The sequence below is a fragment of the Typopeltis vanoorti genome, chromosome 8 (genome assembly GCF_054136105.1).
Source record: "Typopeltis vanoorti isolate ZY-2024b chromosome 8, IOZ_Tvanoo_1.0, whole genome shotgun sequence".
In the NCBI taxonomy this organism is placed as follows: Eukaryota; Metazoa; Arthropoda; class Arachnida; order Uropygi; family Thelyphonidae; genus Typopeltis; species Typopeltis vanoorti.
Window position 1 is genome coordinate 34,943,413 of NC_143556.1, and position 12,757 is coordinate 34,956,169.

Consider the following 12,757-nt stretch of genomic DNA (forward strand, 5'->3'; position numbering starts at 1 on the left):
GTTATTCTTTTCAATATGAAATTCAATTTTATCCTGCTCAAGACTAAATAGTGATCACTTCCAATTTCAAATCCTCTGTACACTCTGGTGTCCTGCACCAGGGAGAAAACATCACTATCAACAATAACATAGTCAATGAGACTTTTCTTATTCCTAGCCTCTTCTCTCCATGTGAATTTGTGCACATTTTTATGTTGGAACATGGTGTTAGTAATAACCAGTCCATGTCCTGAGCAGAAATCCAACAGATATTTGCCATTATTATTAGCTTTGCTCTTTTCTCCAAATTTTCCCAAAATATTTTTGTATGTCTCACAATCATTTCCTACTCTGCTATTTAGATCCCCAACAATGACCAACTTTTCCTTTTTCATTGTGTCAGTTGCTTTTTCTAAAGCCTCAAAAAATTCCTCCACTTCTACCTTAGTAGAACCTTCTGTGGGACCATAGGCACAAATAAGTCTCATTATCCAGTTCCCCATTCTCATATTTGCCCACATTACTCTACTTGAGACTGACTGCCATTCAAGAAGATTAGCCTCGTATTTTGTGTTGAATACTATGGCTACTCCTTCTTTTCCTTGATTGTCATTGCCTGAATATAACATTTTGTATTTATTGCTCAGAAAGATCTCACCAGTTTTGGTCTTTTTTGTTTCAGTCACCCCTATTATGTCGATCTGGTACTTATCTAATTCCTCAGCTAGCTCCATTTCTTTGCCATTCAGGCTTCTTACGTTGATAGTACCGATCTTTAACTCTGGTGATGTTGAGTTGGGGTTTGTTTTCAGATTTGTTCCAGTAGCTGACTTTTCGCTGTTCGCCCTGGTTCCCTGTCGAAAACAACGGGGTCCTTGTTTAACCGGGCGACGCCCCAGCCGGCATGAAATTTTGTCATGTTGTACCATCATTTTTTATTTTGGTTTAACCAATAAGAATACAATTTGGTCGGCTAAATCCCAAATTGCCAGCCCATCCTCGTTCGTTCAGTATCAAAGTAGATACCCAACAGGGTGCACCACGAGAAGGTGAGGATTGGACATTAGGTCAGAAGCCCTGGTCGGTTCTCCGCATTCCTTTAAAGGCTATGTGGAGGTCTCCTCTCAGTTATACAGCTTTGACCCTTAAGCACCCCTTGTTTAAAAAAATTAACATTAATTTTTAAAAAAATAAAATTTTTATTAAAAAATTATGAATTTTTTGTGTCACTTTTTTTTTATGAAACAAATAATTTTTTTAGTTCAAATTTTCTACAGATATTCTATCATGTCTATTAAACAATATAAACTAAAATTATTGAGCAAATATCAGTTCCTTTAAAGCAATGAAATTTAATTTGTCCATATAATGATTATTACATAAATTTTGCATGTTTAAAAAATAAACTTAAAAAATAAAAATACATATCAATGATTATAATTTTAGTTCAATATATTCTGGATATATTAAGCTGTGTTAGAAAGAAAAAAAAATTCTAGGACTAATAGTTTTTAAGATATCTTGCCAAAACCAACTGCAATGTGTTAAAATTTAAAAACCAGAGAAAAATCAATTTAAAGTTTATAACTATACTTTATTATTATTCTATGAATATTTAAAAGCCACCAGCAATGCACCTGTTATTAACAGTTGTTTTGAATAACATATTCATAGATTTTTGCTTTCTTTTTAATTTTTCTTCTTCTATTCTTAAGCATCTCTGTTTATCAAGTATCAGAAATATCTGTAAACATTGTTCACCTATTTTCAGTAACAATCTTTCAAATACTGGTAATCTTCCTAGATCACCACCATTAAAAGTTATCAGTGCATCATATACTGCTATTTCTTCTCTTCTTTTAGGCATATTTATATATATTTATGTTTCTAAATGTTATATTAAAACTTAATTTTTATAATAAATCTCAGACTGAAGACTAAGCTTTGAAAACACACTAGTTAGTGATGGCCATATTGGTTCCGGTTTTGGTGTTGTAAGCTTTACTCTGATTGGCTTATTTCAAAGTAGCTTACAATATAGTAATGGTAGCAAGAACCAATAAAATTCTTCTCACAATTGATTTTACTTATGCAACTGATGTTAGAGCTTTTAAATCTACATAATTTACTTTTTAAATTTTTTAATTCTGACAATTACAAGCAAAGTTATAACAATTTAAAGTTTTTGCATATTTAATGAGCATTTAAATGATAAATATGATAACTCAAAATGTGGGAAGTTTTTGAGTATGAAAAATACGGAATATATTCTTTAGTATATAAACTTTATAAAAACAAAACAAAAAAATTTTTCTTATTTTTACCTCAAAACTATGATTTTTTGTGGATACCCTAACCTTAAATCAATGTAACTTTAGCATACCATGTAGAATGTAGTGCAGCTTGTTTCTTTGCATATATGTGTATACTCCAGACGATAACCTTAATGTGAAGGTCGAAACATCAAGTGATTATTTTGGTTTATGTTAAACTGAAGTTTTATTCTAACACAGTAGTTGTTTCCATAAATTTGAAGATGTATTCTGATCACCGTGTAAGCATGAAGGAAAGGAAATTGCTGATATATTTCTGAAAGACTGTAGGTTGCAGTCTTTAGGTCACACTGTGTGAGGAAAGAATGTTCCAAAGCAAAGAGGTGGACAGAATGAAATAGTCTGATATGTTTCAAGTTGGATACTGACTGAATTGTGACTAATAACAGGACTCTAGCCACAATTGCTCTCAACTATAAATATACAGGCTTAAAGGAAAGTGGAGGAACAGTGGCTGCCAGTCAACAAACCAGCATGCGTGAAAATACCATATATATATATATATATATATATATATATATATATATATGGTATTTATACCAAATACCAAATAATATCCTAAAAGCTATCACAAGTATATATGAAAATAATCAAATACAAATAAGATTAAATCATGAGCTATCATATACAAGAGAGATAAACCAAGGGGTCCGACAGGGATATCCCCTCTCAGCAAATCTTTTTAATATCTACTTAAATGAAATAATAATAAAATGGAGTAAAAATTTACATCAAGGAATTAAACTTTCACCTACAGTTAACTTAAACACTCTCCTCTTTGCAGACGACCAAATAATAATTACAAATTCTGAAGATAACTTACAGAAAGCTATTTTAAATCTAAATGAGATATCCAAAGATTATGGTATGATAATATCAACGGAAAAATCAAAAACTGTGGCCTTTAAAAGACAAGATCCAGCAAGAACTAAAATAGTAATAGATAACAAGATCTTAGAACAGGTGAATTCATTTAACTACCTAGGATGTATGATCACATATGAAAATGAAAAAGACATAAACGTAAAAATTGCAAAATATTTAAAAATAACAGGTGTAATTAACTCTATATTTAAACCAAACCTAGTTCAAAAACAAACCAGGCTAAAAGTATACAATACATTAGCCTTACCGGTCTTAATGTATGGAAGCGAAATCTGGACAATAAAACAAAAAGACAAACAAAGATTAACAACAGCAGAAATGAAGATTATGAGAAAAACTGCAAAGTATACCCTATTTGATCACAAAAGAAACGAAGATATTATGAAAGAATTAAACCAAGAACCAGTAATAGAAAAAATTAAAAAATATAAACATAAATGGATGGAACACGTTCAAAGAATGAAAACAGAAAGATTACCGAAACAAGCCTTAAAGTACAAGCCATTAGGAAAAAGAAAACCAGGACGTCCTCCTAAACGATTCAACGATGACTTCTAAGGCCGGAACAGGCCATGCTAGGCCTAAATCCTTGATACGTATGATGATATATAAAAAGAGACGTAAGTCAGAAACAGAATGTCAATGATAAAGTAACTGGAGGGGGTGGGGAAGAGATCATCAGTTAAGCAGAATGTCCTCCTCTGGATATCAACAAGCATTTAATGGAAGGTTTTGATGCACTAACCGAAATGTGAGAACAAGTATTTTGAGAATAGAAGAAGATGCTTAATTTTTTGGTGACTAAGCAGATTATGGATATGATGTGTTTAAATGCCATAAAAGGCAGAGGGTGTTAAGTCAGTCAGAAAACAAAGAGATATCTGCTTTTGTGTGAAGATCTCAGTAGTCTCAAAGGTGAGGAAAAATGTAATCTTTCTTGCATGAAATAAAAATTTTTTAGTGGCACTGAAGTTAACAAGATTGTGCTCATCCTGCTAAAATAACGCAAAGAAATCAGTGTTAAACACTGATTACAGAGAATCTTGTAATATGGGATATATAACCATTGTAAGGTTTGGCAAATGAAAAAAGAAATGGGGAGACAGCAATTACCCTGTTTTACAACAATCTGCTTATATGACACTTTTCAATTATGACCAATGACCATTTATACTTGATGCATTCGCATTCACTCACATGAATGTTTTGGTGAAACAACATGACACTCCTGTGAATCAACTGGCGTGCAGTTTTCACGAATTGTTTACGACATCACTGCTTGCTACATCTCTCTGTTTCGTTGTGAATTATAAACTGTTTATAACTATTATTTTATTATTAATAATGGCAGATAAAATTCAGGGTGCTGTTGCTTCCACTGAAAAGAAGAAGATATGTTAATCTATTATGTTAGTTACTAAGATGAAAATTATTAAATCTGGATTAAGATTAAATTATTAGATGGTGTACTGAACACTGAGATAGGCTGCGGAATAAACTTACATCTCACTGATGATGTTATAGTTGTTAAAAACAATGATAAAATTCTTACTGAAGTGAAAAGTGCTATACTAGTTAATACTGCAGTTATCCAACTTCTTACTGCTGAAATGGAAAAACCTTTAATGGTGTAGATTGATGATCAAACTGGTTGGAGCATTCCCTTAAGCCAAGTTACTCAGAATAACTTTTTTGTTTGCAAAAATTATTCTAAATTTTTTTTATTTTGCATATCTGATGTAAATAAATGCTTTATTTAGTCATGTATGCGTGTGTGTGTGTGTGTGTGTGTGTGTGTACATGACTGCTTAAAAATGTTATTTACAGAGGGGAAAAAAAGTAGTGATTTGCTATATATACAGGTGTCCCATAAGTTCCTAGATATTTCAATAATTCATAAAATTTAAAAAAATTGGTATATTAGAATGCAGTTTGCATGAAAGTGAATTGCAAGGGTGGATTTTTTTTTTTTTTTTGGTGGGGAGAAAAAAAAAATAGATAGAGGCTGCTGTGCCACATGCATCATTTGTGGATACATGCAAATGAGAGTTCTATAAAACACAGGGTGTACCACTGAAAGCTCATAATGAATGCATGCAAATTCCCAGTCACTGGGGGGGGGGGGTGAACAGAATTGGTTTCGTGAAAAGAAAATTTGTTGCTATGATGCTTACTTTGGTGGATAAGATATTGTTAGTGAAGTTGTCTTACATAAGTGGGAGTTTGGCTGCTAGAGGGCTACATGGTGTGTAGTGTTTTCAGGGAGCTCCTGAAAACTAAGTATAATTTTGAGTGAAAACTGGAATATTGGTTTAAATCTTAACGTAGTATTGTTTATTTATAATTTATAATTCAAAATAGGAATAGTGGTGAGCCCATGGCTGTACCTTCTCTTTGTAGGTAAAAATTATTTTGCCACATGAAGTAACCGGAACATAGTACTTGAGCAAAGAGAGCTATAATGTCGGATGGAAATTTATTCTGTAAGAGAAAAATTGTGTCGATGATTTGGACATTCGTGGAAAGGGCAGAAACATCAAAATTGACTAATAAATATCTTTACCAAGTGTTGTGCTTTTAATTTTATTTTTGAAGTGTTGTGTGTTCTTTATATACAAAGGGAAAAAGGGAAATGACCTACCAACTCCTTGAGTATTGATGCTAATTTCTTGGCTAGGTGATAATTAGGGCTGTCTAATTATAACCTAGTCCTCAACTATCAACCTGAGTGGAACATTATGTTCGTGTATCTTGAGAACACCATATATTCTGGGAGAACAGGTGTAATAACGTATTAGTTTTTAAACAGTGGCCGATGGCCTAACAGTGACTGACTTCAGTAATTTCACAGTTTTTTTTCTTAATCCTATTAGTCGGATTATAGTTTACAAGTTGATAGGTGCTGGTATCAGAGACTATATGATTCATCTGATAGATGTAAATTGGTCTATCAAGGACGACCGTGGCATTACCTTTGTTTAATGACACGATGCTGCTAGTTCTGTTTTTGGAAGATTACTACATATGGTTTTCTTTTCATTCAAAACATAGCTGATAAAATTCATTTAGAAACCAGCAATATTACTTGGAAGAGAATTAATGCCTCTTTCTATGTAGTATATCATATCCAGTTTATTAACAGTTCTAGGTGGTTCTGCGAAGTTTAAGCCTTTATTAAGTAATGTAAGTTCACCGTTATTTAGGGTTTGGCTAGATGGGTGATCACAGGAACACTGCCTGCATGTGGTTGGTCACTCCTTGTCTCACTTGTTTGTTGCTCACTATTAGTTATTTGCTGGGGAAGAGATATCCTGATTGGTTAGATTCATATCATTGGCATTCAAATTTTGGCCTTTTTTTAAAAATATGAAAGTTAGCCTTAAGTTTTTCTTTATTACTTTCCAGAATATATTTAGCTGAATTATCAACACTTCATAAATAAGATTAAAAGCATAACACTCAGCAAAGATGATTTATTAGTCAGTTTTGAAGTTTCTGCCCTTTTCACAGATGTCCCAATCAGTGACACAATTCTTCCCTTAGAGAACAAATTTCTGCCCGAGATTATGGCTCTCTTTGCTTACATACTACGTTCCAGTTACTTCATGTGGCAAAATAATTTTTACCTACAAAGAGAAGGTACAGCCATGGGCTCACCACTATTCCCCCCCCCCAATTGCTAACTTTTATATGGAAGCTTTTGAACAACATGCTCTAGATTCCTTTACTTTAAAACCTACAATTTGCCTAGATACGTTGCCGATGTTTTTGTGATCCGGCTACACAGCTGCCAAACGTTGAACACATTTCTTAGCCACCTGAACAAACAACATGAGCACATGCAATTTACTGTTGAAATTGAAAATCAGAAATCACTTCCTTTCCTGGATACGCTGGTCACACGTCTTCCCTCAGGCAGTCTTTCCTTTGCCGTTTACCGCAAGCCTACATATACTGGCCAATATATACATGCTAATTCATATCATCACCCTTTGCAAAATCTTGGAGTCATTAACACCCTCAAAAACAGAGCTATAACAATTTGCTCTAATGAACAAGCTCTTAAACAAGAATTGCAAATTATTAGCAATACATTTATAAAATAATGGCTATAGCAAAAATATTATTAATGAAATTCTTCATGAAACTTCATCAAAAAATAATATAAAGTACAGTAAAACCATGACTATCAAAATTTGTATCAATATACAAAACAAAACTTAAATACAACTCATCAAATTATGTTGCTATTATGCTCAGCTGAAACAAGGATGCTTTTTAATTTTATAGTAACTTCTGCAACATATAAGAAATAACCATTTTAATTCAGTTGAAATATTAATATTTTTCCCTGTCCTCTTCTAGTCTTTTTAATCTGATTCCAGAATTGGGTGGTCACTTTCATAGGCAAGTAGGGTTCCCACTCAGTAGAAACCTGTGTTTTTAATCTTGCAATTTGGCAAAATCAACTGTAGAACTTGTGCAAATAAACACTGGTTAAGATTAGGAACAGCACCTCTTATCTACAGTTTTTTTTTTGTTGTTGTTGTTGTTTATTTTAACTTGGATCAAAGTGTTTTTTTTTTTTTTTTTTTATTTAATTAACAATGATATGAATAATTTATTAACAGATCCTTGCTACCCATATAAAATATAATACATATGAATTCATAGTTCTCTCTTGATTTTGAGCAGTTTGACCTTTGATCTTTCTTTATTTAGTGTTCTACTTTTATATTTTTTTTTCCCCCATTGTAGCATCCAGTTATGCTCACCTTTTGCTCTAGATCAGGCTCAAGGTGGTCATATCTGATTATTTTTACCCATTGATTTAATCCTAGCAAAAGGTGGTTGAAAGTCATTAATTTACTGTATTGTTATATTTTGGCAAATTTTGATGATTTCATTTAAAATTATTTTATAATTCAGTCAATCAATTCATTCTCAAAACAAAATGGCAGTTTTGTATCATAAATTTTATTTACAATTTGCTGATATTTGCTATTTTATTCATAGAGCCACTTGTTGTAAGAAGCATTAGAGATCATATGAATTTAAACAATTCTGAACAGTTATGCAGGTAAATTTTTTTTAAATATGTATATAAGCTTAAATCAGTTATCTTCTGTGATATGTTTTACTCCACAGAGAATTTTCAATTAGCAACTTGATACTAATTACGAGGACAGTCTGAAAAGTTCTTAGCCTAACAATGAAAAAACGAAGTTATAATTTTAAAATTATTTTTATTTTTCACTAGAGCATCACTGGAATACATTTATTCCAGCGATGCTCCAGCACTATTATCCCGTCATTATAGTGGTTCTCAGTAAGATCTGCAAAATACCCCTCTACAGCTGCAATCACCTCTTGATTTGAAGAAAAATGCTGACCAGGGAGGAAGAGTTTTAGTTTTGGGAAAAGATAGAAGCCACATGGAGCTAAATCTGGGGAATAGGGTGGATGTTCCAACAATTCATAGTACAAATCCTTTAATTTGCCCATTGTCAAAACACCTTTGTAGGCAAGTGCATTATCCTGAGGAAAGATGATTTTTTTCTTCTGCAAACTGGGTCTTTTCTCACAAATTTTTTTCATCTAGTCTGGTTAAAAGATCAGAATAATATTCCCCGGTTATTGTTTTACCCTTTTCAAGATAATTAATAAACAAAATGCCTTTAACATCCCAAAACACCAATGCCATGACCTTTCCTGCTGACGGAACTGACTTTGTCTTCTTCGGCACCGAACAACCAGATTCTGTCCACTATTCTGACTGCTGTTTGGATTCTGGTGTATAATGGTGAATCCAAGTCTCATCCATAGTAATAAATCAATGCACAAAATAAGTTTTTTTCTTGTTAAAATGCTCCAAGCACTGTTCAGAGATTTTCATGCCATTGTTTTTGATCTGCTGTGAGCAAACGTGGCACCCATCTTGAGCAAAACTTTTTCATTTGCAATTCTTCATGCAAAATATATCTTACACGTTCTTTTGAAATGCCTGTAGTCTCAGCAATTTCACTCACTTTGACTTGCCGGTCATCCAATACCATATTGTGCACTTGATCAATGATTTCTGTGTTGTTACACTTTTTGGACGTCTTCACATGGATCATCTTCAAGGCTGGTACGGCCATGTATAAACTCGGCAGTGTCATAACAACATTCATTATATATTTCTTAGTTTTAACACATTCACGATGGGATGTCATTTATCGTTCTGACGGAACTTCTCATTATCGGCGGGCTCAACTCACCCAATGTTTCAACCATTGGTTGAATATTATTGCTGCTTGTTTGCATTTGAGCTGGCAGGGGAACTCGCACGTGCATTATGTGGTATGGGTCAATTCATGGTAGAATTTTATTTGAAGTTAGCCTTTGTGATTTGTCATAATGACATCGAGAATTTCAAATGCAATAAAACAGACACTTGTTTCGTGTAATTGAAAAATTGGACAGGAGTTAGATACTCTGTTTCTGGTGCAACATATGATTTTGTTTGAGTCTACACAGCATAGTTTCTGTGACAGGGTACATGTGATTCATTATTTAGTGCCATTTTTATTCCAGCTGTCTGTAATTACACTATTTGTTGAGAAATATATCACAGACTGCAAAAGCCTCTGTACCTTATTCAGGGATACAATAAAACTACAGGACTTGTTTTTCTTGCATCTGCAGTATAATGGCAATGAACATGTTTAAACATTTTTCGTGTGCGAGGCATATGCAATATTTTTAATGTCATTTTTCATAAAGTAAAATCAGGGGTGCCAGTTATACTCGAGGGCGAGTTATTTTCGAGTAAATATGATAAGCGTTTCGCCGCCAAGTTGACATCCTTCTGCTGACATGAGGATCCTGCTCAGCTAACTTCGATGGTGAGTTACGATGCATAAATATTTTTCTCACTACCACTCTTCTTCTTCTTCTGCAGCTTCTCCCACTTAAGTGGGGTCACTGTTTGTTATGAGTCTCCTCCACACCTTCCTGTCTTGGGCTGTTACCACATCCAAGTTCTTCATCTTCAAGTCCTCTTGTACCAGCTCCCTCCATCTCTTCTTTGGCCGCCCACGCTTCCGCCTTCCTTGCACATCCATCTGCATGACCCTTCTTCCCACATATTCGTCCTCCCTCCTCATCACATGACCAAACCATCTCAACCTTGCCTCCTGTATTTTCACTCCTAAGTTCGTAACTTTCACTGTTCCCCCTGACATAGTCATTTCTCAGATGATCCTTTCTGGTCACACCGCACATCCACCTAAGCATTCTCATCTCTGCTACTTCCATCCTGCTGATGTTATTTTTTCCTCAGGGCCACTGTTTCTATATTATATGTCATAGCTGGCCTCACTACTGTCCTATAAATTTTGCCTTTCAGATTGATCGACACCCTCTTATCGCATAACACTCCGGCCATCTCCCTCCAGTTCCTCCAACCCGCTTGTATCCTGTATCCCACTTCCTTCTCAGCTCCTCCATCTTCTTCCACTGTTGAACCTAAGTATCTAAAGTCTCTCACCTTCCTGATGACATTTCCTTCCAGCTCCAGATCTGTCTCCTGGCCACCGCCCACTGCGCAACACATACTCTGTCTTACTTCTGCTCAGTCTCATACCTCTCTCTTCCAGTACTTTTCTCCATCTTTCCAGTTTAGTTTCCGCTTCTTCTCTTGAATCTACACACAGCAAGATGTCATCTGCATACAACATTGTCCAAGGTGCATCTTCTCTCACCTCCTCTTTTACCACCTCCATCACAATATTAAACAGAAACGGACTTAATGCTGACCCTTGATGCAAACCAACTGTTACTTGAAAACTTTCTGTCTGTCCCAAACAGGTCCGAACACTTGTCTTCGCATTTCTGTACATTTCCTGCACCAACCTGACATATTTCTCCGGCACCTTCTTCTCCCTCAGACACCTCCAGACTTCTTGCCTTGGCACTCTATCGTATGCTTTCTCCAGATCAATAAATACCAGATGTAGCTCCCTTTGTTTCTCTCGATATTTTTCCATCATCTGTCGTAACCCAAAGATAGCATCTGTTGTTGATCTACCAGGCATGAAGCCAAATTGTTCCTTTGCAATCTCCACCTCCTTCCTCAATCTACCATCAAGAACCCTTTCTAGGATCTTCATTGTGTGGGACATCAACTTTATTCCTCTGTAATTTTTACAGTCTTGTGCATCCCCTTTACCCTTGTAGATGGGAACAAGAGTACTCTCCCTCCATTCCTCGGGTGTATTTTCCTGTTGGCAAACTTTCATGAACTGGTCCCACAGCAGGTCAATTCCCTCTTCCCCCAGTGCAGTCCATGCCTCCACTGGAATTCTGTCGGGCCCCACTGCTTTTCCATTCCTCATCCTCTTCATGGCCTCTGTCACTTCCATTCTACTGATGTTCTGCACCATCCCCTCAGAAGGCTTCCCATCTCCTCTGTGAGTCCTTGCATTTTCCTCATTCAAAAGTCCCTCAAAGTATATTTTCCATCTGTTTCTTATGTCCACATCCCTCCATAATACTCTTCCCTCAGCTTCCCTTGATCTGCCTCACATGTAAGATGTCCTTAGCTGCTTTATTTCTACATTTCACTAGTTGGTAAATTTTTCTCTGTCCTTCCTGTTTCTAATTGATCATACAGATCTTGATATGCCATGGCCTTCGCCTGTGCCACAACTCTCTTGGCTTCTTGCTTTCTCTCTTTGTACACCTCTCTGTCCTCTTCCACTCTTGACTCATCCCACTTCTGCTTTGCCTTCCTCTTAGCTGTCACTGCCACTTGTACATCATTATTCCACCACCAACCCTCCTTCTGCTCTCTAATCTTTCCAGATGTCTCACCAAGCACCTCGATTGCACAGCTCAGGATTACTTTTGAATTATGTTTCCACCAATCTTGTACACTTTCCAGTCCATCCAAAATCCTCTCTAACACTCTCTCCCTAAAACGATTCCTCACACTCTCCTCTTTTAAGCAAAACCACTTAATTGTCTTCATCCCATGGCAACCAGAAGTTCTTATCTTCGATCTTATTTTAAAGTCTGCGCACAGCAGTCGGTGTTGTTGTGCTACTTGATCTGTTGGAATTACTTTACAATTTGTCACAACCTTAAGATGTTTTCTTCTAGTCAAAATGTAGTCAATTTGTGAGCTGTTGTTACCACTTCTAAATGTTATCAAATGTTCTTCCCTCTTGAAGAAAAACGAGTTCACAATTGCCAGATCAAACGCTACTGCAAAGTCCACAACCCTCTCTCCTTCCTGGTTCATCATTCCCACTCCATGACCACCATGCTCCTTTTCACAGTCTCTATTCTGTCTTCCTATGTGCCCGTTCAAGTCTCCTCCGACAATCACTATCTCATTTTCTTCCAATTCCTTCATTTCTTCATCTAACATGTTCCAGAACTCATCTTTTTCCTCTGCTGTACAACCCACTTGCGGGGCATATACACATAATACGACCACCCGCTCTTCTCCAAGACCCAATTTCATTCGCATGATCCTGTCATTCCTTCTACCCACGTTCAGTACCTCACCCTTC

General features: G+C 35.5%; 1 protein-coding gene across 2 annotated transcripts in view; it reads left to right on the top strand.

Moving 5' to 3' along the window:
• The window catches only part of LOC150103921 (phosphatidylserine lipase ABHD16A), a 304,831-nt gene that overhangs the window by 222,454 nt on the left and 69,620 nt on the right, over nt 1-12,757 (top strand). For both annotated transcript variants that reach the window (XM_090396602.1, XM_090396603.1), the window contains one exon: nt 8,214-8,277. In XM_090396602.1, the coding sequence (XP_090252728.1) occupies nt 8,214-8,277 (64 nt within the window). The remainder of the gene's footprint in view (nt 1-8,213; nt 8,278-12,757) is intronic.